This window comes from Acipenser ruthenus, chromosome 4 (genome assembly GCF_902713425.1).
Source record: "Acipenser ruthenus chromosome 4, fAciRut3.2 maternal haplotype, whole genome shotgun sequence".
Lineage (NCBI taxonomy): Eukaryota > Metazoa > Chordata > Actinopteri > Acipenseriformes > Acipenseridae > Acipenser > Acipenser ruthenus.
In genome coordinates, this window is record NC_081192.1 from 46,395,794 (window position 1) to 46,423,170 (window position 27,377).

At 40.1% G+C, this 27,377-nt stretch overlaps 1 protein-coding gene across 2 annotated transcripts in view; it reads right to left on the reverse strand.

Annotated features, from left to right (window-relative positions):
- Positions 1 to 27,377, reverse strand: part of LOC117400647 (probable C-mannosyltransferase DPY19L4) — a 39,490-nt gene extending 12,113 nt beyond the window's left edge. The window contains exons 1-14 of one of the 2 annotated variants that reach the window (XM_034000876.3): positions 27,268 to 27,377; positions 18,535 to 18,636; positions 17,482 to 17,595; positions 13,107 to 13,231; positions 12,384 to 12,474; positions 9,918 to 10,039; positions 9,457 to 9,602; positions 9,225 to 9,348; positions 7,598 to 7,732; positions 6,875 to 7,006; positions 6,671 to 6,772; positions 6,191 to 6,261; positions 2,135 to 2,293; positions 870 to 989 (exon numbers count right to left, since the gene is read on the reverse strand). In XM_034000876.3, coding sequence (XP_033856767.3) covers positions 870 to 989; positions 2,135 to 2,293; positions 6,191 to 6,261; positions 6,671 to 6,772; positions 6,875 to 7,006; positions 7,598 to 7,732; positions 9,225 to 9,348; positions 9,457 to 9,602; positions 9,918 to 10,039; positions 12,384 to 12,474; positions 13,107 to 13,231; positions 17,482 to 17,595; positions 18,535 to 18,631 — 1,538 coding nt within the window. In that variant the 5' untranslated portion in view covers positions 18,632 to 18,636; positions 27,268 to 27,377. Of the gene's footprint in view, positions 1 to 869; positions 990 to 2,134; positions 2,294 to 6,190; positions 6,262 to 6,670; positions 6,773 to 6,874; positions 7,007 to 7,597; positions 7,733 to 9,224; positions 9,349 to 9,456; positions 9,603 to 9,917; positions 10,040 to 12,383; positions 12,475 to 13,106; positions 13,232 to 17,481; positions 17,596 to 18,534; positions 18,637 to 20,363; positions 20,592 to 27,267 lie in introns of those variants that run through there. The other variant, XM_034000875.3, reaches the window with a different exon arrangement.

Consider the following 27,377-nt stretch of genomic DNA (forward strand, 5'->3'; position numbering starts at 1 on the left):
TCTATTAAATTTCATCTGCCATGTGTCTGCCCAGTTCTGAATGCTGTCTAGATCATTTTGAATGACCTTTGCTGCTGCAACAGTGTTTGCCACTCCTCCTATTTTTGTGTCGTCTGCAAATTTAACGAGTTTGCTTACTATACCAGAATCTAAATCATTAATGTAGATTAGGAGTAGCAAATGACCTAATACTGATCCCTGTGATACACCACTGGTTACCTCGCTCCATTTTGAGGATTCTCCTCTAATAGTACTTTCTATTTTCTACATGTTAATCACTCCCTAATCCATGTGCATGCATTTCCTGGAATCCCTATTGCGTTCAGTTTGAGAATTAATCTTTTATGCGGGACTTTGTCAAAAGCTTTCTGGAAATCTAAATGTTATATGCTTTGCAGGTATCCATTATGGATGTTGCATCCTCAAAAAAAATCTGCCTTTCCTAACACCATGCTGACTGTCTTCCAGGATACTGTTACCATATAGGTAATTTTCCATTTTGGATCTTATTAGAGTTTCCAGAAGTTTATATATAATAGAATTCAGGCTTGAATTATATAAACTGCATCAAAAGCACTCGCATGAAAAAGGTTAATTAAGTTGTTTACCATTAAAAAAGAAATTCAAAAGGCAATCCTCATTATGAAAGGTAATTTGTCAGATGACTGAAGCAGCTGCATGCAAATGTAACATACAGTATTGCATGTAAATACAAATGAAGACCTAAAATTATATGCATATAAGACAACCACCTTTAATGACAAAAGCTTGTACTGTTCTGAAATTCACTCAAAAGGATCGAGTTCTGAAAAAAAATAAACAAAATAAAAACTTCAATGGGCTTCTGCTCCGTGGCAGGTTGTGCCTACCCCTCAAACACCATTGCTAATGAGCCGAAGAGGATTGTGTGGAATACATGATAGATGACCTCAGGCTGCTCTCCTATCCGCCCATCTTCCAGCCTGGGGTTTGTTACCATTGGTTCACCGCTGGAAGAAATAATAATTCATAGATTCAGAGTTTGAAGACTAATATTGAAAAAAAAAAAAACATACAGTTTGAAGAACCTTTGAAGGACAAATAAAAAGTATTTCAAACTGGCTTGTGCATTAAGGTAAAAACAAAGTTATTGTATCACCTGAACTGACTCTTATACTGTAAAATCCCAGTACCCACCACCAGTTTCATTTGTAAGACACTCGTTTTTATGAAATTAGGATACAATAAAAATGTACTTCCAGATTTAGCTAATACCAAAATGTGGTTTATTTAATCCTGACTAAAGCCCGGGACAGACAGGCGTGGCACGTGAGGCATTTTCCCGCCTGTATCGCTGCCATTGCTTTCATATGGTGTTGGATAGATCAGCGCTGGATGATACTGCTAGTCCTGTGGTGACGCTGAGCGGTACCGCTCAAATCGAATCCAGAGCGATTTTTTCTGGCTGCCACGCGGTACTTTCTGTGGGTTAACCAATCACAGCCAAGTGCTGACAACCTGTGCTTGTCAGGAAAAATCATGAATGAATGTCTACGAAGCTGTCCAAGCACCCTGAAGCGTTTGACCCCGCCCATATTTCATACAAGGACAGGCAACTCAGTATTTTATACATTGGCCCTGATAAGCATCCTTCCTGCCTTTTTTTATTATTTCTGTAGTTCACTACTATTTTTATTAAATAACTGGCTGTAAAAGGATATAACACTTTAGCAGTAGGCTCCTTGCTGTCAGCAACGTATTGTGTTTCTTTGCTAAGCTCAGATCGCTCATTTCATACATCTGCATATAGATGACAGAAAAACAACATTGAAAAACAAACAAGAATATATATATATATATATATATATATATATATATATATATATATATATATATATATATATATATATATATATATATATATTGATGTCTGCATCCTAATATTCTACTAGGTAATGCAAAACCTTTGGCCATATATGTAAATTATATTTGAGTACATAGCCTACAGTGGGGTACTGACAGCTACTGTACCACGTAGTGCATACCGCTCCCGTGTGTCCGGGTGCAGACTAGCGGTACCGCACCGTGAAAATGCCCAGCGGTGTCTGTCCCTAGCTTAAAGCAGTAAAAATACATTTAAAAATAAAAAAAATACCTTAGCCTCCGGTATATCATCTGTACTGTTGACACAATACAGACAAGCAATACAAGTATATAGAAAGGCAGCACAGATGCCTGTGTCAGTCTTAAAAATAAATCCTGGCTTGGAACCTGGAAAGCTTCTTGACAAAGCAGCAGGTTTGTGGTGAAGTCTCTGTAGAGGAAAAGAGGAAAAGGGTTAAGTTCTGCAGCCCTGAAAGTCTTGGGTACTAGAGGTATGGTGGTCAGGGCCACTCTGAGGGACACTGCTGTAACTGTTAGAGGAAACAGTTTGCTATTGTTTAAACAGTAAGCAGCTTCAAAGTTTGTTTGTATTTTTTACTGTCTCATTGCCACTCATGTTTGCAATCGTTTCTAGTGGGTTATATTGCAATTCCTCGTTCTTATTTTTTTACATTTAGGTATTTTCTATTTGAAGGTGCCTTTACCACTAGGGAGTGGTGCACACCTGGAAGGTTGCAATATTGAAACCAGTGCAGTCTTTCTTTCATTCCCAACGTTGTTCATTTTAAAAGCATTATTATTTTAGTAAATGTAACACATTTTCACAGAACAACGTCAATCCATGAAAGAGTTTAATAGAAAAATATAATGCACAAGAACTGAGAAAGGATTTTTTTTTTTGTCTTTCATGCAAACATATATAACACTTATGGCTCATTATGAACAACCCTTTCTTTTCATTTTTTTTACATTATATATATATATATATATATTTCTTTACATTATATTCAAGGCTTCCGGAACATAAGAAGAAGATGTAAGAGGTGTGTGTGTGCGTGTGAAGCAACAACAAACCAGATACGAACTGACGCGGGAAGCCTTCTCGTGAGCATTGTTTTTCAGCAGGGGATGTTGTAAAATGAAGTTCAAAATGCCCAGCCAAAAAATAAAAAAACTCTTTAAATGGATTAATCGGTCTGATTAATCTGTTAATTGGTGCAGCCCTAATTATATATATATATATATATATATATATATATATATATATATATATATATATATATATATATATATATATATATATATATATATATACACACACACACACAGTGCCTTGCAAAAGTATTCAGACCCCTGACCAATTCTCTCATATTACTGAATTACAAATGGTACACTGAAATTTCGTTCTGTTTGATATTTTATTTTAAAACACTGAAATTCAAAATCAATTATTATAAGGTGACATTGGTTTTATGTTGGGAAATATTTTTAAGAAAAATAAAAAACTAAAATATCTTGCTTGCATAAGTATTCAACCCCCACACATTAATATTTGGTAGAGCCACCTTTCGCTGCAATAACAGCGTTAAGTCTTTTGGGGTAAGTATGTATCAGCTTTGCACACAGTGTCGGAGTGATTTTGGCCCATTCTTCTTGGCAGATTTGCTCCAGGTTGTTCAGGTTGGTTGGACGACGCTCGTGGACCGCAATTTTCAAATAGTGCCACAGATTCTCAATGGGATTGAGATCAGGACTTTGACTGGGCCACTGTAGGACATTCACCTTTTTGTTCTTGAGCCACTCCAATGTTGCTTTGGCCTTGTGCTTGGGATCATTGTCCTGCTGAAAGGTGAATTTCCTCCCAAGCTTCAGTTTTTTAGCGGACTGAAGCAGGTTCTCTTGCAGTATTTCCCTGTATTTTGCTCCATCCCTTCTTCCTTCAATTTTAACAAGATGCCCAGTCCCTGCTGATGAGAAGCATCCCCACAGCATGATGCTGCCACCACCATACTTCACTGTAGGGATGGTGTGTCTTGAGGCATGGGCAGTGTTAGGTTTGCGCCACACATAGCGCTTTGAGTTTTGCCCAAAAAGCTCTATCTTGGTCTCATCTGACCACAAAACCTTTTCCCACATCGCAGCTGGGTCACTATCATGCTTTCAGATGGTACTTTTTGAGTAACGGCTTCTTTCTTGCCACTCTCCCATACAGGCTAGTGTTATGCAGAGCTCTTGATATGGTTGATGGTGCACCATTATTCCACTCCCAGCCACTGAACTCTGTAGCTCCTTCAAAGTGATTGTTGGCCTCTCCGTGGCTTCTCTCACAAGTCTCCTTCTTGTTTGAGTGCTGAATTCTGAGGGACGGCCTTTTCTTGGCAGTGCCTGGGTGGTGTGATGCAGCTCCCACTTCCTGATTATTGATCCAACTGTGCTCACTGGGATATCCAAACACTTGGATATTATTTTGTAAACTTTCCCTAATCTATGCATTTGTATTACTTTATCTCTAACTTCTGTAGAATGCTCTTTGGTCTTCATTTTCCTTCAGATTCACAGCCTGACCAATGATCCTTCAACAGTGGGGTTTTTATCCAGAAAATGTGACAGCAACGTTAATGGTTCACAGGTGGAGGCCAATGGTAAGGTAATTGTGTCCTCGTTAGGGCAATTTCTTTCATCGATGTAAACTGGGAGCTTCCACAGCACAGGGGTTGAATACTTATGCAAGCAAGATATTTCAGTTTTTTATTTTTCTTAAAAATATTTCCCAACATAAAACCAATGTCACCTTACAATAATTGATTTTGAGTTTCAGTGTTTTAAAATAAAATATCAAACAGAACGAAATTTCAATGTACCACTTGTAATTCAGTAATATGAGAGAATTGGTCAGGGGTCTGAATACTTTTTCAATGCACTGTATACACACACACACACACACACACACGGTCAACCTCAGTTAACTCGACATCCCACGGGGATGCCATTTAGTGTTGACTTATCCAAAGTGTCGAGTTAACCAAGGGTGCACATGAGCCATGGCATTAATGCATATAAGTAACAGAACTCACACAGTATTAAAGTATTTACAAGTTTATTTTTAGTTAAACGTCCTTATGAAAATGGTTGAAAGAACTGCAGTGAATGAATCAATTACAGTATACAGTACTGTACAAACTCGGTACAACACGTATAGTTCGATTCAAATAAGAATTACAGCGTTATTTTTTTGAAAACAATCCAACCACAAACTGTTGACTATACTTTATGTTATTGGTTTGTACTGTCTAATTTGACTGCTTAAATAGCAAAAGTTAACAAATGTACATTATACAGAATTAACTCGGTGAACAAAAACACTAATAAACAACTTACAGTTTCACACAGAAATCAAGCATTGTTGATTGTTTCACATGCAAAAACACGCATTTTGAAAGTTTCTGCTGATAAGCTTGTTATCCCGAATAACTTGAATAAGAACTCATTTTTCGCTTCTCACTCATTATGAACTGACACTGTAACCAGCTGCACTTGGTAGTTGCAAATGAATGAATGAACGATCCATTTCCAGTCAGAGTTCAGTCATGTGTCGAGTTATCCACTAGTCTTTTTAACAGTTTGTATACCTTCAGTACTGGTAATAAGTGTTGAGTTAAAGCATGGTTTCGATTAAAAAAAATTAAGAGGCAGGATGCATATACTTTATATGGAGAAAATTCAGGACCAAGGCTGTCTGTCGAATTAAGCAACGGTGTTATCCGAGGTTGTGTGAGCTAGCTCATAGGTTCACCACCAGGAGGCGCTTGTGGCCCACAGGTGCTTCAGATAACACCCAGATAGACCTGTGGCCAGCGTACCTGCTAGCCATGACGTCACAGAGTTAACAGGCTGCAGGTGTGGTTAGGTAGGGGATCAATGTTATCCCATTATTAGGTCTCATTAGCCTGGATGATCAGCACCCCTTTAAAGGAGAGCCTTTGCAGCCAGTCAGCTCTGTCTTCCAACCTGGCTGGATGTGGTTGACAGTCCAGTTCGTTTACATCGTCTATTTTTTTGTTTTGTTTTATGAATCTTGAACTGTTTATTTTCTTTTGCCATCTTCTCACAAACAGGATTGTCTTTTCTGTTTATGAGCGAGCCTTTTCTTTGGAGTTCAGAACCCTAATAAAACTTTGATTGTGTTGAAAACTACTGTCTGCTTCATCTGTGTGCACCCACACGCTCACAATATATGCACAGTATTAGATTAATTCAACATTTAGCTGTTGACCTCTAAAGAACAGTGTTGTATCAATAGGGTTCAAAAAAAAAAAATCGAACTTACGTTGTGGTGTTAAATCCAAATTTGACTTCAAGTAATTTGAATAAATGACCACTATCACTCGGGAATATTTTCTAAAAAAAAGAAGAAAAAAATGCATTGAATTTTCCAATTAAAATTAATATGATGTAATATAATTGAAAGGAAATCAAACTTCAGGACAATTTTGTAAAGATTCCTCAGAAAGCTTTGTGAAGAATATATGGCTTATAACTAAAAATGCAAACATTATTCCTTAAGCAATGTGCCTTTTTTAACACCTAACCCACACACAGATACTTCCTAGCCAACTCTGTTGTAGTTGCAGCTTATATAGAAGTCTCTGCTTTCACATTGAAGGCTGAAAGTCCCTAGTCTGTCCAGATAAAAAAAAAGTCCAAAAACTTTGAAAGCTTTTTTACTACCATTGTTATAAAGGCAATTTAACCCCACCACAACATGCACACAAATGTTTTCAAATTCGTTATCAAATGTATGTCTTACCTTTACGACAAAGCTGAATGTAAATGCGATCGTAAACACCAAATAGAAATGCAGCATTATTTTCATCAGTCTGGCTACGACAGGGCCTTTCTTCATATTTTGCTGTAGGGAAATCATTTTTAATTGGTCAGCAGGACATTTGTAACTATCACCAACTAAATGTGCAGCACTAAAGATCACATTCTAAAGAGTTTGGCTAACTACCTGTAAGTACCTTGCAAGCACTGAACCAGCTACAAGGCTTAGCAATGGGGAGCTCAGCATGCTGGTATTCTGGAACTGTGCAAAATATCCCAGTGCAATAGAACACAGGTAGATTATATATATATCAATCACCTTTAAAAGAGATTAAAACAAATTAGAAGACAACAAAGCCTGTCATTTACAACACACAAATTGACAAATGATTTGCTATTGGAAATGTCTAGAGTACCTGTAACTGCAACAACAGAAGCAAATTGTGTTAAATGGAGCCGAGTGGCTGAAAGCAATAACTTCTAGGCTGCTAACATTACAAATGACATTAATTGGCTAGAGTTCAGGCACTGACTAGACTACTCTATCATGCAGTGAGAAGATGGCACAGCCAGGGCAAGACTGATGTCCATTCACTGCTTCTGATTAAAAAAGGACTACACTCTCTTAGGATATGAATCTGACACCGTGTAAGAGGAAACTTACACACAGTCAACCCATAATAACATTTCTTACCAAAATGAAAATTAAGACTAATAATGGCAATAAGCGGTTATCAGGTCAGTGATACCCAGCAATACATAACCTTAAAGTTTATTAATTGACATTCTGACTAATAACTCACTGCGTCCCAAAAAGTACTCTTCTGAATCTTTAAGACATGATCAGGTCTTTGGGTCTCTGGCTATCGCAGGGACAGATTTATGACACAAGAATGATGATTGGTGTTACCTTACGAGTCTGAACCATGTCAAAGCTGTCCAGCAGGAAGAGTGCGAGGGCCTGCACAAACAGCACATAGTGACTGTGCTCCCAGATCACCATGAAGGTGAAGGTGGAGGCACTCACAAGGAGATAGCAGAAGATCTGGAGAACATTCCAATAAAAGACAACTAAATGGATATACTTTACACAGAGCAGAACCTATCATGTCCCATCCTGTAAGATACAACACCCTCGAGAAACTGCTGGACCTCTAACAAGTATCCTTTGCACTGCTACCAACTGAACGGTAAAGATGGAAACTGATCAATGCACATTTTATACTAGTCTTAAACACTATATTCAGCTCTTTGGAGGGCAGAATGCTGTCAGTTGCAGATAAAAGCCAAGTGCTTGAAAAGATGATGCAGTTTCATTTTTTTTAATGCTATAACCTTATGTAAAACAAACTTTCCAGTTTAACCATGTTTAATAAAAGAAAACAAGAAAGCAATGGATTAATATAATTACTGTAGCATTAAAGCTGAAACAAGAAGATTGTTTAACAACATTGCCGACCTCCAAAGCCAGTTTATGCTTGTATGCATGCTTTTTTAAAAAAATGTAATTTCTGTGTCAGGTTTACATGCACTTTCAGTGCAAAACCACCTGTCAGATTACTGTACTTTGGCATGGTCTGAGAAAGTACAATAAGAACTGTTTTCAGAATGCCGTTTTGTATATTTCCAAATACTGTATTACAGGGTTTTGTTTTTAATACTGCACTTTTTGTTGCATATATTTTCAATGATTTTCTGAATAGTACACATCCAACACTGTACTTTGGTGTTTTAGACACCCTGCTGTACCTGAATTTAGTTCATTTATAATGACCCAACGTTCATAAAGCAACTACAGTGTGGTACAACAACTCCCTCTGAGCCATTTATATTTTCACATATCCAAAGGACCTCTGGAACCAATTACATTGAATATAACAGCTTCTAAAGTATTTACTGAACACAGACAATACAACACCGAGAGACCACAAGTGCAGGCATTCCATCCAGATACAGATACACCTGTACTGAGCTCTCTCCTGTATGTGCCTGTTGATATTGATAAAACTGCATATCCTGACACAGGGATGGGAATAAGACTCCAACTGCATAGCAGCTTGATCCATTCCTATTTTAATAAGACACACATGAGCTTGTTACCTATACACTGTGGTTAATTAGGCTCATTTAAAAACCTGGATCGAGTGAAGCTGCTATGTAATAGGAGTCTTATTTCCATCCATGTAACTGACCATTGCCATACCTCCTCTCCTCTTTTATCCACAACAGGAACCAAAAGGTATTAAAAATGAGTTTTTTCTGATTTAAACCATTCCCCTCCATATTAAAACCCCAGAGTAGGCCAAAAAACTACAACAGCATCCCACACATTGATTTCCTAAAGAGGCACAAAAAGATAGCCCAACTTATTTAAATTAATCAATGAGGCCTATAAAAAAAATTAAAAACCCTTATTCCTATTCCATGTCAATGTCTTGTACACAGTTCTTTTATTCTTACTTGAGCTAATTACCAAACATAGAATTATAGCTACTTCCTGTGGCAGTTTTATATAATAAAATAATATGCAAGCTTACCTCTGTGGAAGAGTTTATATTGTTCCTCAAAAAGCCAGTCAAGGCAGCTACTTGGCAGGAAAAATAAGGCAATGCCCAATTGTCCCTCAGAGGAATTGCATATTCTATCTTGGATGCGTCTGCCCTGAAACACAGAGGTGCAGAAATTAACTTACACAAAATATGTGTTCCAATGGGCCAGTTCAAAGGCACTGAACTACAGTTTTCAAGACTATCTGGCACTCTCTCATACCTGTTTACAATGTACCACGCCACTGAAAGCATACCCGCTATCCACGTTCCACTCATAATCCAGCTGGAGACAAACAGTGCAGTCACATGCACAGCCTGCAGTACAAATACCACACCGATGTAGAAATAGATTGGCTCAATCACATCCTAGGATTTGAAAGAAAAACATTTTAAATAAACAGAACATGTAATCTTCATACCACAGTTATGAGAACAGCTTTGCTTATCAGCCTATTCCACAGACAGGCAATCCCATGCCTTGAACGACACACACAACCACAGCAGTATTTAAAAAAAAAAAAAATTGTAATTTCCTCTATACTACATAAAAACCTCCGAAGTGTAATGTATGTACACCCGCCTCCATTATATTGATATGCTTCCTGATTGGAGAATAATAAAGGAATAACTGTGAATTCAACAATCAACAGTAAAAACAAGAAAATAAAAAAAGAAACATACCTGGCTTCCAGTAATTTGATATAAAAAGCTAGTGACCAGCTCTGGATACAATGATAATTGTTCAATTACATTTATGGTTCGTGCTGATATCGTCCTGTTGTCACATGTTAGCTCATAAAGACCTGAAATTGTCAATTAAACGAACATCAACAAATTGCTACAATTGAATATGATGAGGTAAAAAAAACCCATATATATATATATATATATATATATATATATATATATATATATATATATATATATATATATATACTCTGCTTTAATAAAACCACAGAAATCATGCATGCCTGCAACCTGTAGTAACAAATGTTTATTAATAATCCTTTTCCGAATGCAATAACAAAGTCATGGTTGTTTTTTGGTATTTTTTTTGCTTGTAAGTGTTAAAGGAGTTCATTTAGGTAAGTGACAATGGTATGAACCTGTTTAGCAACTCTGTTACAGTGATACCGAGAGATAATACTGCATAATTCCTCAAAAAATCCAGTTAAGGCAGCTGCTTGGCATGAATTGTATTTACAGTAATTGCATATTATACCTTGGATGTGTCTGTCCTGAAACATAGAGGTGCAGGAATGGGCCTACACAGGACTAACAGGCCCTCTTCCGAAGCAGGTTCAGTTTATCAACAGTGATGATACTGTATGATTAACAGTGACATCTTGTGGAAAAATAAGGTACTGTTCATGCCTTGGACACATGTAGATTAAATGAGGTAGATGTAAGGATACGTGCAAGGGATTTTAGCGTCCGCTAAAAATGCGGCGTATGTAAAGAATGGTGTTCACCTGGTGTTCTGCACCCGCCATCAAATTTGCACTTTGCCATTATTATTCCATTAAAATTATATTAAAATGCATTGAAATGAAGAAAAAAGCATGGAATTGAGAGGGATCTGGATACTAAGTGGGTGCAAACATTTTGCCTTGCACTTGGGCAATTGCTGATCCTCCAAAAACTTTACACCTCTTTTTACAAGGTGCAAACCATTGTAGAAGTGAGTAACTAAGAGCTGTATAAAAGCACACACCTGCAGAGACCTGGCATTGGCTTCAGGATGGCTGTGGTACACTGCCTGATGCAGCGACGCTTGGCTCTTGTTGAGCACAGGCAGGAAAACCTTCGGAGGAGAAGGGCAAGACGAAGAAGACTCCAGATATTCAATCCCAGGGTCACATTGTTTGGGATGCCGGAGGACGTGGTGCCAAAGCGTTATCGTCTCACTCCGCAGGTCATCCTTGACCTCATAGCTTAATTGAGGATTGAGCTAGATCCCAGCATCAATCTAGGGACCGTTATCCCTGCACATGTGAAAGTGCTGTGTTCTCTGCACTACTTAGCCTCTGGTTAAGTTGGAATGTCTGGAGGGATAGCCCAATCCACCTTTTCCAGAGTGCTGGGCAAATTTCTAGATGTCATGCTGAAAAGGGCAGGCCAATACATATAATTTCCTAAGGATACTCGCATAACTGATGTTAGTTGAGGCTTTTCCAAACAACTCTGTATCATGCTGAATGACCTCAGCCGTAAGGACTCTCAGCTCCTTCTCAGAAAAAGTTTTGAAGACTTCGCTGCCCTTCCTTCGACAAATTTTTTTTGGTTTGTATTTTCATGCTCCACAAATATCATACAGCGCCTACTGCTCTGTACTCCTAGCTCCGTCACTCCTGGGCTGCAAGCGCGGCCGCTAAATAAACCGATGCGCTCATTGAAACCCTCATTATCATAATTGCACATCATTATTTGTGTGTGTTGAGTAATTATTTGCACTGCTCTTAAGCTTACATAGGGCGCAGTGCAAAATAATTGCCTGGCTGCAATGCAGTTTGAATTTTGCGTCCGTAATTATTTGCACTGTGCTAATATCTACCCCAATATCTCTCACCTATTGAATCAAAACTATAGTACAACCATAATGGCCATATATCATGTGTCTGGGGGCTCCCGAGTGGCGCATCCAGTAAAAGGCACTCCACGTGGAGTGCAGGATGTGCCCTATAGTCTGGACGTCGCGAGTTCGAGTCCAGGCTATTCCTTTGCCGACCGAGCACGGGAGTTTCCAGTGGGCGGCGCTCAATTGGCCGCCCAGGGGGAGGGAGGACTAGGTTGGCCAGGGTGTCCTCGGCTCACCGTGCACCAGCGACCCCTGCAGTCTGGCATTGGTGCCTGTGGGCTTGCCTGTAAGCTGCCAAGGGCTGCGTTGTCCTCTGACGCTGTAGCTGTGGGTGGCTGCATGGTGAGTCCGCAGTGTGAAAAAAAGCGGTCGGCTGACGGCACACGTTTCGGAGGACAGCATATATATATCATGTGCCTCCCCCGTCCTGAATATTCCAAACTTTTGTGCAGCATTGTTAGTTAATTAAACAAAGAAATTCAATACCAAAGACAAAGAACAACTCAAAAGAACTGAGGTAGAAGCACATGAATTAGTACAAGAATACTTCATTTTTTTAAATAAATTACCTCTTTGGAATGAAGGCGCTTCTAGCATTTGCTTGTAGTAATAGTAGTAAACCCCGCCGTCGCTCTGAAATGTTATTTCTCGTTCAAGCTCCTAAACAAAGCACAGTCAGTCAGGCACATGCTTCAAAGCTTTTCCCAGTTGTATTATAGCATATTTCATCTTTATAACTCCTACCAAACAATTTTCAGATACAGCTTATCGGAACACAGGGTTTCCCACTACTTATTCGGGTAGTGTATTTATTTTTATTTACTGTACTTTACTATTAAAACTGTAAAGGCTATAATACAATACATTCTAACCCCTCCTGTTCAACAGCAGAAGTTAATGTGAATACAATTTCTAGAATCAATACAAACGTATGTGTTGCACTGGGACCTAAATCGGTCATGTATGAAAGTGACTATTTAACGTTTATTTTTTTATTATTATTATTATTATTATTATTATGTATGATTCAACGCAAAACTCCAAATACTGTAGTGCCATATTAATAATAAAGAATATAAGGTTGTTAAAATCTTCATAATGATGCATTTGTTTTCACCAGCTAAGAAAAATTTTAGTTTTTCTTTAAAATGCTCACTGAGTGAAAAGAAATGTATCATTATGAATACTATTAAGTTATCCAATAAGTAAATAATGTATGCACTTTATATTTTTTTAATATTATTGGACTAACAGATATAAAATTGAATAAAAAATATTCCTTTTTCCATTACCTGTCTGCTGGAAAACCAGAATTTCCTTTCAAGGTAGGTTGAGAGGTACATAGCATACATCATACCACTGGTGACAGCGGCCAAGCAACCAAAGAACAGTTTTGCCAAACGTTGAAACAAGGCAGCTGTCAAGATTTTAAATAAGGGAAACAGCCTTAATCATCTGTGAACTGAAAATCTAAAACAATACACTATATACCACAGTGTATTAACTGTATTACTGTACATATTATGGTTATTCAGGAATGGTATTAAAGAAGTGACAAAGAAGCTTTAAAATGAGGCCCTTTGGACAGACCAAGGAAACTGACCTTTACCGCAGGAAGTGATATGGTGCCAGTAAGAATGAACTATAGGCATTCTTTTGCTACAGTGTGTGCTTCAAAAATATGTAACCCTCAATTAAAGTGAACAAAAATGCTACCACATGGAAAGAAAGTGATAGTGAAATATGGAATGGATCAAACTAATGTGTACCGTATTCCTTCAAATTTAAAATGCACTTTTTTAACAGCACAAACAGCAACGTGACTGCCGAGAAAAGACGTCTCCCCGAATACACAAACAGCAACGTGACTGACTGCCGAGAAAAGACGTCTGCCTGAATGTTAATGAGTGTCAGATCGCTGTGCTTTGCTGGACAGCCACTGTTTATTGCAGACTGCAGAGAGGTATGTATTGGTGACTTCGTGCGACGGTACTGTCCATCAGCTAAAACACTGCCAGTCTTAATCGTAAAAATATCTGACAGAAAATGGTGATGGTAAACTTATGGAACGCATTGATGGAAATGTTCTGTGTGATTTTTGACGCGTCTCCCGATGGCTTGCACCGCCCAGTTCTGTCAATTTACTTTTATTTTTTTATGATTTCAAGGCAAATAAACCTGGCTTGTTTTGTGCTGATGTCATGTTCATACCTTCTGTAGATACTATTTCCGTCAGCACAGCGATTGCCCAAACGTTCGCAAAGTACCAGCTAACTTGGGAAAATGTGACCTTGACTTGCACAGATTCTGCTTCATCATACATGCCAGGGACTTAATCAGTTTCAATTAATCGATGTTTCAATTAAAAACTATTTATTACTGATTTTATCCCTATTTTAATATATGTAAAATAAACTCAGTAAAATTCCCCAATTTTTTTTTTTTTTTAAAGGATAAAAACCAAAAATGCAGAACACTAACGATACAACAGCATAACTGAGGTTGTATCTTTGTAAATTCATATTTATTTGATGTTTTATTTTTTCCTCAAATTTAGGGTGGTAAATTTGGGCTGTGGATTAAATTTGAGGGTGTCTTAAATTCGAAGGAATATGGTAATTGAAGTATTTTTTTCATCTCTGAAATATATACTGCACATTGCACAATTCTGAGTGCTTGCTCATGTCTAAGCATTGTGTAAGAAAACATCTTTTTATGATGCTGTGTTTACTAGCAGGGGTTCAAATTAACAGCAGCTGCTGGCTAACAACAGATTGAAAAACAGACTTCCGACAAGATCGTATTACAATGTGTTACACAGCACACTTAAAAGACTGTTTCTTCTAGAGGGCACCTGAAGTTCAGCAGTTACAGCTAAAAGCATTTTTTGTTGACCCTGGTCAATAAAACAATTTAATAAAATTACTGGTAAATCATGAAGTCAATGCAACAAAAATTGTAGCCAATTCTTTAGTAGGTTTTGTTTTTTATGTATTTTGTTCCTTATGTATTTAATGCATTCTTGTTTAATACTGTACAGATGTATTCCTTATATATATATATATATATATATATATATATATATATATATATATATATATATATATACACACTACCGGTCAAAAGTTTTAGAACACCCCCATTTTTCCAGTTTTTATTGAAATTTAAGCAGTTCAAGTCCAGTGAATAACCTGAAATGGTACAAAGGTAAGCGGTAAACTGCCAGAGGTTAAAAAAAAAGTTTGGATTACCAAAAACTGAAAAATAATGTACATTTCAGAGTTATACAAAAAGGCCTTTTTCAGGGAACAAGTAATGGGTTAACAACTTACAGCTGTTCTGCAGCAATGGAAGTAAATTAAGCCTTGAAAGTTGATGCTAACAATTCCTACAGGTGTCCCAACTTTTGTTGATTACTTACAAACCCTCTGTCTGTATAAAAGCAGTGTTGCAACAGACTGTGTTACTACACCCTCTTAAGCATTATTTGGACAGTATTGTACTGCAGGAAGTAGTATATTGCTCTCATAATGGCAAGAAAAAGGCAATTAACAAAGGAAGACAGACAGACCATTATAACCCTTAAAAGTGTAGGTCTTTCCTTTAGAGAAATTGCAAAGAAAGCCAAGGTGTCAGTGAGTACAGTTTCCTACACCATCAAAAGGCACTTGGAAACTGGAGGAAACTCTGACAGGAAGAGGTCTGGCAGACCCAAAGCCACAACAGAATCAGAAGACAAGTTTCTGAGAGTTAACAGCTTGCGTGATTGGCGGCTCACAGGACAACAGCTTCAAGCACAGCTTAACACTGGTCGAAGTAAGCAAGTCTCAGTTTCAACTGTGAAGAGAAGACTTTGAGCTGCAGGTTTGACAGGTCGAGTGGCAGTAAGAAAGCCATTGCTAAGATGGCAAAATAAGAAAAAGAGGCTTGCCTGGGCCATGAAGCACCGCCAGTGGACTACTGAAGACTGGAAGAAGGTCTTATGGACCGATGAATCAAAATTTGAAATCTTCGGTTCATCACGCAGGGTTTTTGTACGCCGTCGAGTAGGCGAAAGGATGGTTCCTCGGTGTGTGACACCAACTGTCAAACATGGAGGAGGAAGCGTGATGGTCTGGGGCTCTTTTGCTGGATCCAGAGTCGGCGACTTGCACAGAGTGAGTGGCACCCTGAACCAAAACTGCTACTACAGCATTTTGCAGCGCCATGCAATACCCTCTGGTATACGCCTAGTTGGTCAGGGGTTCATCCTACATCAAGATAATGACCCAAAACATACCTCCAGGCTATGTCAGAACTACCTTAGAAGAAAAGAACAAGACGGTAGGCTTCAAATCATGGAATGGCCAGCACAGTCTCCAGACTTAAACCCCATTGAGCTGGTTTGGGATGAACTGGACAGAAGGGTGAAAGCAAAGCAACCTACAAGTGCAACACATTTGTGGGAACTTCTGCAACAGTGTTGGGAAGAACTTTCCGAACAATATTTGATTTCCATTGTAGAAAGAATGCCACGAGTGTGTTCGGCTGTTATATCTGCAAAAGGTGGCTACTTTGATGAGTCAAAAATTTAGTTTAAATTTTGTTAAACAAAACGATTCCATGATTTCTTTTTTATCTCCAATTGTTTATTTGTTCTATGCTTTAATTTCAGAGAACATTGAGACATTAAACTGCGTAAATTTCAATAAAAACTGGAAAAACTGAGGTGTTCTAAAACTTTTGACCGGTAGTGTGTATATATATATATATATATATATATATATATATATATATATATATATATATATATATATATATATATATATATTAATTAGGTAAATTAGCTTTTTCCTCATTTCCTGCTCCTCTTCATCTAAAATTGCCAGTATTACAGCAGCGGCAGCAGCTTTCTATGGTTTGACATGGTACATTTTATTCAATTGGCAAAAAAAAACAACAATATGAAACAGAGGCCCAGTTTGCTCACATTCAAACTTGGCATTAGTAGGGACTAGAGAGTGACATGGAAATGAAACTTGAGTTCCGTCTCACCAAAAATGTTCCCATCCCATACTGTTCCATATACATAATTTTTTCATTCTCGTTCCATCCCGTCTTGTCAAAATATGTCCCGTCCCATCCTGTCCCGTGATATTTAAGAACAAGAGAAGAGACTTGATTTCTTTTAATCTCTTGCTGTATGACATACTTTTCAGGCAGGATATTTCCATCACTAAATGTGTCAATTAAAATGAGTGTCACTGATATGACGGTTATAGTGTCCGTCTTGGTAAATATATGTATACCCAGAAGTCTGAGTACGCATTTGATTGGGGAAAACGAAAAGTGACCGTGGGCGTTGTTAATGATCAGACGGTGAAGTTCTTGTAGCTCGCCTGACAAACTAAAGTCTGGTACTGTACTGTTCTTCCTGCAGCCTTCAGTCTTGCTCCCACCCGTTCCCGTAGCCTTCAATTCTGTCCCCATGAGATTTAAAACTCTTTATTCCTGGACCCACCCGTTCCTGCCATTTTTATTTCCATTTCCATCCATTCCCGCAAACATAAAGAGAAACGTATTCCCGTACCGTGGGAATCCCGCGGGAGTCCCCTCCTAATGTCACTCTAGTAGGAACCCTACTGCGAATGAGATGTAACATATGAGCCGAGATATTTTAGAACTTACATTTGCTGTTACACTGTGGAGTTTTGGACCGTGGAGTTCTGGGACAATCCAAATTCTCCTTTGCCAGAACACTCTCTTCTGATTCTTGACATGCCTGTTCCTCTGTCATTTCACCTATGAAGAGTTTAAATAGTTCTATGAGCAGAAAATATAGGTAGATAATAGGATTTACTGCCAATGACACAAGTCCAAATATCACAAGCATTCCGGGAAAAAAAAGGAAAATAGTATAAAAAATGTATCTTTGTTTATTAAAAAAAAAAAAAAAAAAAAGTCAAGGCCTACACAAGTGCCAGATTTTAAAATACTACCCCTCTTTCTATAGTTAATGTTAAGTAACTAGCCATATTTAAACTATTAAACGATATTGAAATTAAATTGCTTTCATTTATTGTATGATTGCTGCCTCCGATTAAGGATTGCTACAGATTCATCTTCCCTGCTGGTGTGAGTGACAGCATGTGCGGAAATCATGCAAGAGCATTGTGAAAGGACACTGGCTGTCTTGGGGCTGTCTGGGGTGTTTCTGTGTTGTTATTTTATTAGTATGTTAGCTGTGTATTTTAAATGTTTATAATTCTTCATTTGCTTTTATATGTCTGCTATGTCTTTTCATCTGCCATTTATCTCTGTACCCTTATTTTTCCTTCTTAAAATGTAATTTATTATTTTTATATTTTGTTTAATTTCCATAAGTCGCTTTGGATAAAAGTGTATGCTAAATAATTACATAATAATAATAATAATAATAATAATAATAATAATAATAATAATAATAATTGTACCAAACTGTGTGCTGATCCTGTAGCAGTCCCATAACATATTTACAGTGTTGCAAATCGGAAGCTTGGATTTTGTCCAGTGTGTATAGTATGGTTTGTTGCATTGGCCAATTGGTACAAAACAGCTGGACAGTTTATGAAAGCTGATCACAAACTGTGTAACACAGAAGGGGCCCTATTAGCAAAACACCTACCACCATGATAAGGATGCGCCATTAAAAAAATATATCTACAACAATTCCACAAAGTGGAAAAGTGCTGCTTCACTTACATCCATTGTCTTTCAGTGGAGTTTCGGAACAATCCAGACTGTCCTTCCCTGGAAGGGTCTCTTTTGTTTTCTCCTTCCTTTGTCTCACCTCTGTCATTTCACCTGAAAAGAGCAAGAGTACTCAAATATGTACATCTGAATCTGAATCATATTGTACAATGAAACCCAGAGGTCTACAGGAACAAAAGCTCACAAATTATATTTCCCCAATTACTATTTGTGAGAAAATACTGCATCTTGTATTCTGTACTGTTAATAAACTGTGAAGGCAAGTAATATGGTGACAAAATAAACACAAAGACAATTAGAGTAGCTTTTCTAAAAAAATAAACATTTTAATAAACTGGTGCTTTTTGTAGTTTTGAAATAGATTTGTATTCCACTTAGACAAAAAAAAAAGAGAGAATTTTTTTCACTGTAGCAAAGGCAAAATTGTTCCTTTGTCAAAACAACAGTAATTATAGTGTCTGGGCAATTTTAGGGATAAAAACCACTTGCCGAACAATTTTAGTTAATTTCTAATCAGTGTGATCTGCCTGCGACGCATTGCCGAGTCACACCAAAATCCCTACTGTTCTAATCAGTGGGGCATGTTGAAAAACCTTATAATCACATTATTTATATTTGCAACAGATACTTTTTAAAAACGTGTCTTGAATGTAAAAAAAGAGATTTCTGATCATGACAAGTGTATAACGATATATTCGTTATTGAGGTGGGTAAACAGTTCTGCTACACTTGTGCTGAGATTAGGTCAGAACAGACACTGCAATATCCCTACATTCATAAATAACGAAAGACAGTAGACAGGCTGCAGTAAGAGACTATAACCTTGGTCTGCAAGTGACTCTACAGGTAAACTCAAGAAGACTCCCACCACTTGCCAAGCTGGTACACTGTATGCTTCAAATAGTACCACCATTGCAAACCACAACTTAAAAATAGTCACGGAGTGAACCTATTTCTTTGAATTAGTGAACCACAAATGTTCTAGATTTTCTTGTAATGACAAATGAAAACTGGTATTAGGCCTATTAAATCATGAACTACAAATCACAGCATAATTTGCCTGTAGCAAATGTTGTCTTATCTGTTGTGAAACAAACAAACAACAAAAAAGGTGACTTCCAGAGTACAACTGCAGCTGCCCACATTCCAGGCATAAAAGGTGAAAATGAAATTGTGCATTTCATTGTCACTCAATCAAATCATAATGTATAGCTAATGAGGAACCTGGGCTCAAAATAAAGGACAGTTGGCTCCATTGCACATTATCGGCTGGTTTAGCATTCATCTTGAACTACTTAATGTTACCTTAAGATAAGGTAGTCCAAGATTAGTGGTTTAAAGGACACAAGCTTCCTGCCTCCCTTAAAACCACGAACAGTTAATTAAACCTATATGACTTTCAGTGCTAATGTTCAGTATTCTATTTATGTTTATAAAATGTTTAAACTGCGACTCTTACTGCAGCTAATTTGTGAATTTGATGTTGGACCCATACACTGGCTGACAGCTTCCAGAAAAATATCAACATTGTTTATTGAAAGCTGAGACAGTCCGCGTGTAAACAAACAGCTTGCAATGAAACTCTGTCAATTCACAGCATTTTCAGTATAGTTAGTTATGTTCATGAAGAAAAACGGCTTGCCCTGCAAACGTATTATTACGACTAGTTCGCCCCACGTGTACACGATTTGTATAATTTGTTAATTTATTTCGCTAATTGGTCTAGCTGTGATAAGTTAACAAGAAACACCACTGGAAATGTAAGAAAGTAAGAGAAAGTAGAGTACGTAGAGTACACAAATGGTTAAGCTTTATCATACCGGTGGCTTAGTCAGTCAAACCTGGTCCATCCAGAGTGCCAGCAACAACAACAAATCAAGGTATGCTATTTACAAAAAGCAAATATTTTTAAATAAAAAAACAGATCACTGCTTTTAATTTAACAATTAACCAAAATAAATAACATAATCTCTGACTGTCATTCGGGAAAGCGTATTCACTTCCTCATCCGCCAAAAAAAAAAAGCACATCGTTTGGTTTGTGTAACATTGAACTGCGTCCGGCTGGTATCCGAGGCGTATTGTGTTATACATAGGCATGTAAAAACATGCATTTTTCACTTTATTTAAAGTGGGGCTGAGCTGTTGTGTATTGTTTGATTGCACTTCAGTTTGCACTATCAATGATCTGAAAGATCATTATGTACACTTATTGATTTCTTTACTTTTTGCATTCTAATTCATGCCTTAGCATTTTATGAATGATATACAGAATATGTGCATGCCAACAGTCCCTATATGGTCGGGACAGTCCCGATTTCCTAGCAAATGTCCCGCATCCCGATGCATAGGAAGAAAGTCTCGATATTTACCCATAGAAAAAAAAAATAATTTATTCTGCGCAGTAGAGTTAGGGAAAACCACACGCTGTGCTCTTCGTGCGGCTGACACAGATCACTAACTTATACAAAGGTAAGAACGCTTAATTATGCCTATTTTTACTGTCATGATGGTCCTGTCGTGCTGAGTTGGAGGGGATACCCCATGTGTAGGGCAGCAGGACTCTGGACCGGAGGGTCGTGGGTTCAATCCCAGGTGGGGGACACTGCTGATGTACCCTTGAGCAAGGTACTTTACCTAGATTGCTCCAGTAAAAACCCAACTGTATAAATGGGTAATTGTATGTTTAATGTGAAATCATGTATAAAGTGATATCTTGTAACAATTGTAAGTTGCCCTGGATAAGGGTGTCTGCTAAGAAATAAATAAATAAATGTGTATGATGGGTATTGGTAAGAACTGTGTCCTTTAGATCCCCATCGTACCATCTCCCAAGACTTTTCACTTCTCAGACGCTGTTGGTATTGCCTCGCCATTAATGTTGAACATTTTATCTACTACTTTACCTTTAATTATAGAGATGCTCCTTGATTTAGTGGGCTTGAATTGCATTCGTGCCCATTCAATGTTATTGGTTAATCTGCCCAATAACCAATTAGTGCAGGCTACTGTTGTAGTCATGGTTGTCATTTCATCCATGTATGCTCGAATTGGTAGTTGCATTCCAGAAGCCAAGCGCTGTCCTCCCACTACCCATTTTGATGCCCTAATGATTACTTTCATTGCCATGGTAAAAGCCAGTGGTGAAATGGTGCATCCTGCCATTATTCCAACTTCTAGGCATTGCCATGTAGTGCTGAATTCTGAAGTTGAAAAACTAAATTGCAATCTCCAAAGTAGGCTTTCACTAACTTTGTTATTGTCATCGGTACACTGAAAAAATGAAATGCTGCCCAAAGAAGTTCATGTGGCACTGAACCATATGCATTAGCCAAATCCAGGAATGTCACATGGAACTCCTTCCTCTCCTTTTAGCTAATTGAATTTGTAATTGGAATAACTTCTTTACAAATTTGAATGGGTCTTTATAAAAGATAGTTCTCACACCCTCCTTCTTTTTGTAGCACTCAGCTCTGCGCAATGTTGCAAGCTTGTCTTTTATGACCCTTTTGTAACAGTTTGAGTCCCTTTTGAGTTTGAGTTCTGCTCTTCTCCATTGTTTCCTCAGCTCAACTAAGCGTTCAATCTCCTGCTACCGTCTAGACTTTCCAGGAATAGTTTGTACTTTTTCCTTCCTTTTTTCAACTCCAAACCTCTCGCTTCCATATGCGTAGATGATGTCCCCAAATTTATCCAGCTTCTTTTCAACTGTTCCACTTAACCTTTCCAATGCATAGAGATCTGTGTTTACTGTGTCCCACGCAGTTTTCTCACAAGCTCTTGGCCATTTAACTCCAGGCTTGTGCCCGTTGAGGTTCTTTTCTCTCATATGCTGGTTTGTCTGACCGGGTTCACAAGGATCATTAGGTTCATCACTAGCTGTGTCCATGCAAGTCCTCCTCACGTCTATGACAGGGGTGCTGATATCCTGCGAACTGTGGTTTGCTTCCTGTTGCTGGATTTCTTTCGACCTGACTTGACTGACTTAGTAAGAAGTACTGATCAATCCCTTGATGAATCTTCAAACCCCTGACCGTTGTCGCCTTGCTCCAGCCGCAGACACAAACCTGGAGTTCCATGTCTTTGCTAACTGCAGATCTTGAACTAGTCTAGTTATCAATGCATCAAAAGCTGTAAGTGCCTCCACCTCCTTGACAAATGTTTGTTAAACGTACTGAAATGTTGGAATGTTGGCTCTATCGAAAATGAAAATAGTCATTAGCACACATTTTATTATTGGTTTCTTGGATTGCAAGAAAAGCGTTATGAATAAGTGGGTTTTCAATAATAAAAAATAAAAAAATGACAGTGTTCCACAGGGTGGGTGAAGGAATGTTCCCTTTCAATTCGAAGACGACCACCAACGAACATTATGTATGGGATATGTCTGCTCATTGGGTAGGTACTGCTGAGCTCTCTATACCAGAGCTGCCGATAGGCCCCTTCTTGGGATGATGCACTCGGTCCTGCCCACCGAGGGATTAAAACCGTCATCCTGAGGAAGCCATTGCTCTTTTTTCCTTCTCAAGACTGTACGGTAAGACCTCTGTGTTGAGCTGAGCGTGTTGATAGAAAAGAGCTTCTCAAGTCAAAACGAGTTGATTGTATTTTCCTTGCATTCATGCTGAAAGCTGGCTCGCCACTTTCCCAGAATCAACGACTTTGAAATTCCGAGCATTTCTCCTTTTTGTTTTTTCAGCGGCCTCCTCACTTGCGTGGTAGGCCGCTCTTTGTTATCTGTCTGTTTTGTGTGAGCGACTGCCTGTGCAGTCACCCGCGTGTGGTTGTCTTTCTTGAAAGTAGACTACACCATCATGGCCCTGGTTAAGTCCCCGTCAGTGGGTGGATTGGCTAGAGACCCGGCGTGCCAGAATCCTCAATGCAAGGTGACGGAAACGCATCTCAAGCGGGTGTATGCAGGCAACTGTCAAACACGAAGAGTGTGCTCACGGCCTATATGGACGGTGTACTGCGCGATGCCCCGCTCCCTGAGCCAGTGGCCACGGAGCTATGTCTCCTGTCCAGCACACTGCTGCAGATCTCCGGTCTCCAAGGGCAAGCCAGAGTTCCTGATGCGGATACGGCCGTGCTGCTAGACCTATATCCCCAGGACATACCTTTGGGCCAGCTGTGGAGGAGATCTTACAGAGATCCCACCGGGAATGCGAGGCGTACCGGCAGGTGGCCGCGTTGCTCCCTCCCCGCACTTCCGCGTGGGGCAGGTCGAACCGCTTGCCAGCTCCTCAGACGCGGACTGTCACCAGGACAGTTCCAGTCCTCACAGCTTCGCTGGGTGACCTAAGGCATCGCCTACAGGGCACACCAGCAGCAAACAACCAGGCCCACCCGGCCGGCTGAAGGAATGCAGGATGTGGTCAGCCCACACACCAGCCACACAATCCCAGGAGACATTTCCAGGGCCAGCGCCCTAGACAGCCGACCCAAATGTGCCCCGCCGCAGCCTCAGCAGCCCGAGCAGGGCCCCTGAAGGCTGGCGGCCTCAGACCCCCTTTTCGGGACAACAGCTACAGTACTGGCGTGCTTGCACCTCGGACACCTGGGTTCTCGCCACCATGCAAAATGGTTATGAGCTTCATTTCCGCTTGGGACCTCCCTTTCGAGGTATCACGAATACTTTCGTGACAGACCCTCTCCAGGCCTCGACTTCAGAAGGAAGTGGCCACCTTGCTGTGCAAGCAAGCCATTTGTCTTGTAGACCCCACCTCTCACGGAGAGGGGTACTGCTCAAGGTATTTTCTGGTACCCAAAAAAGATGGCGACTTTCACCCCATCCTAGATCTGAGGCTCCTAAACGGGTCCTTGAAAGAAAGGAGGTTCCAGATGCTGACTCATTGTCACGTCCTCCAGTCCGTCTGGCCGAGCGACTGGTTCACCATCGTGGACTTATGGGACATGTACTTTCACGTTCCCATTCGTCCAGAGCACAGGAAGTATCTCCTCTTATCTTTTCAGGGAAGCATTTACAAGTTTGCTGTGCTGCCATTCGGCCTCTCCCTAGCTTCTCATCCGTTTTCAAAGTGCGTGGACGCTATCCTGGCCACCCTGCGGCTGCAGGGGATCAGAGTAATAAACTATCTCAACGACTGGTTGATCTATTCCCAGTCGCGAGAGGGAGCAGTAGCCCACACAGCGGTCGTGACAGAGCATCTGGCGAGGCTGGGCCTCGCCATCAACGATGCACAACGTACTTAGGGCTCCGACTGGACTCCAGTAGGATGCGCACATACCTGTCATACAACAGAGTTACAGCTATCCAGAACTGGGCAGACACATGGCAAATGACATTTAATAGAGACAAGTGTAAAGTATTGCATGCAGGCAATACAAATGTGCATTATAAATATCATATGGGAGATACTGAAACCAGGGGTCACAAATGGAGATTAGATAAAGGGGCATTCAGAACAGAAAATAGGAGGCACTTTTTTACACAGAGAATTGTGAGGGTCTGGAACCAACTCCCCAGTAATGTTGTTGAAGCTGACACCCTGGGATCCTTCAAGAAGCTGCTTGATGAGATTCTGGGATCAATAAGCTACTAACAACTAAACGAGCAAGATGGACTGAATGGCCTCCTCTCGTTTGCAAACTTTCTTATGTTCCAACAGGGATCGCAGGTCACCCTCCTATTGTGCCAGAAACTATTGGGTCTGATGGCCGCAGCCATATTGGCCATTCAGCTGGGTATGCTTCGCATGTGCTACGAGCACAGCTTTCTCAAAAAGGTCCGGTTAGAGGAAGCGTCAGTTCTCCTAGTGGCCCCCAAGTGGCCCAGGAGTATCTGGTTTTCGACTCTGTGCTAGCTGTTACATGGCCAGCGCTGGGAGATCCCACTGCGCATGGATCTCCTCAGGCAAGCAAGAGGCACTCTTTGGCACCAGGAACCGGGCAGGTTCTGGCTATGGGTCTGTCCCCTGAAAGGAACCGCTGGTTAGCCCTAGAGCTATTAGATGCGGTTGTGGGTATGTTGCAGTGCGCTAGGGCAGACTCCACTAGATCTTTGTACACCTAGAAGTGGAGGTATTTCCAAGCTTGGTGTCTGGCTGGTAGCCATGACCCAATATCTTGCCCAATGCCAGTTATCTTACAGTTTTTGCAAGAACTGCTTGATGCTGGTAGGTCACCTTCCACTTTGAAGGTGTGTTTAGCGGCTATCTCTGCATGCCATGCCCCCATAGATTTGGTGTCTCCGGGTGCGCATTTCTTGGCTACCCGATTTCTTAAAGGCGCTCTGCGATTACACCCTCCCAGGAGGACTGTTCTCCCCGAATGGAGCCTTAATATTGTACTGGAGGCTCTCACAAGGCCCTGTTTGAGCCCATACACTCCATAGAGTTGAAGTACCTGTCTATGAAGACAGCCTTCCTAGTGGCTATCACCGCCGCTAAGTGGGTCAGTGAGCTGCAGGCGCTGTCTGTGTACAGCTCCTGCATGCGTATTTGGGAAGATGACAGCAGGGTGTCTCTGCGCACCAACCTTGCTTTCCTCCCAAAGGCAATCACAGCCTTCCACATTAATCAGTCTGTGGAACTGGAGTCCATCCATCCACCACCATTTGCTTTAATGGAGGATGAGAGCATGCATTTCCTCTGCCCAGTGCGGGCATTGAGATGCTATGTGGATAGGACAAGAGCTCTGCGTCAGTCTGACCAGCTCTTTGTCTGTCACGGGACACGGACCCTAGGACAGCCCCTCTCAAAGCAGCGTCTGTCACATTGGATTGTGGACACAGTCTCGACGGCGTATGATGGTGTTGGCTTGCCCCCACCTGGCCGGGTAGCCCCACACTCCACTAGAGGGTTGGCTACATCTTGGGCTATCTTCAGAGGGGCCTCTGTCTGACATTTATACTGCAGCTAGCTGGGCTACACCGCATACTTTCTCCAGGTTCTACCGCCTTAAGGTGGTAGATCCTGCCCTGCCTTCGTTAGGCACGAGGGTCCTTGAGGGTGTAAGCTCACACCGCTAACCCTTCGGTTATGCGGTTCTGATGCATCCCTCATATGCTGCTGTTACTTCTCCATCGCGACGGCTCTGGTATACATTATCCAATACATAATGTTTGTTGGTGGTCATCTTCGACTTGAAAGGGAACGTTGGGTTACTTACCGTAAACCTGGTTCCCTGAAAGAGAATATAACCACCAACCGCGAGGTCGCATCGTTCGCTCTCACGGGTTCGATGGAAAAAGAGAAATGGCTTCATCAGGATGATGGTTTTAATCCCTCGGTGGGTGGGACCGAGTGCATCATCCCAGGAAGGGGCCTATCGGCAGCTCTGGTATAGACAGCTCAGCGATACCTACCCAATGGGCAGGCATATCCCATACATAATGTTCGTTGGTGGTCATCCTTCTCTTTCAGGGAACAAGGGTTACACTAAGTAACCTAACATTTTCTGGGGACTCGTGACTGTGTTCCACAGGGTGGGTGAAGGAATGTTTCTGCCACACCTCACGTCTTTGTTACCTTTTCTCTGTTTTGTTTGTTTCTCTCTGCTCTCACTCAGATTTATTTTGGTCTTAGATCAATTGCTTTCTCTTCGTTGTCAACATAAAATAAATAAATAAATAAATAAGTAACCAAATAAACTCACATATCATACAGATTTTTAATAGACAGTTAAGTCACAACAGCTTTCTGATATACACCTTCTAAAGAACTATAAACAAAGCTGTGTATACTCTGAATGTTTTTGGCCTTACCTCAAAATGCTTTCCCAGTTCTTTGTTGACCACTTTTTGCGAATAATTTGTAGGCCCTTTAACATTTCTATTTACCTATTGGCCACATCAACCTCCAGGCCTCCCAGCAT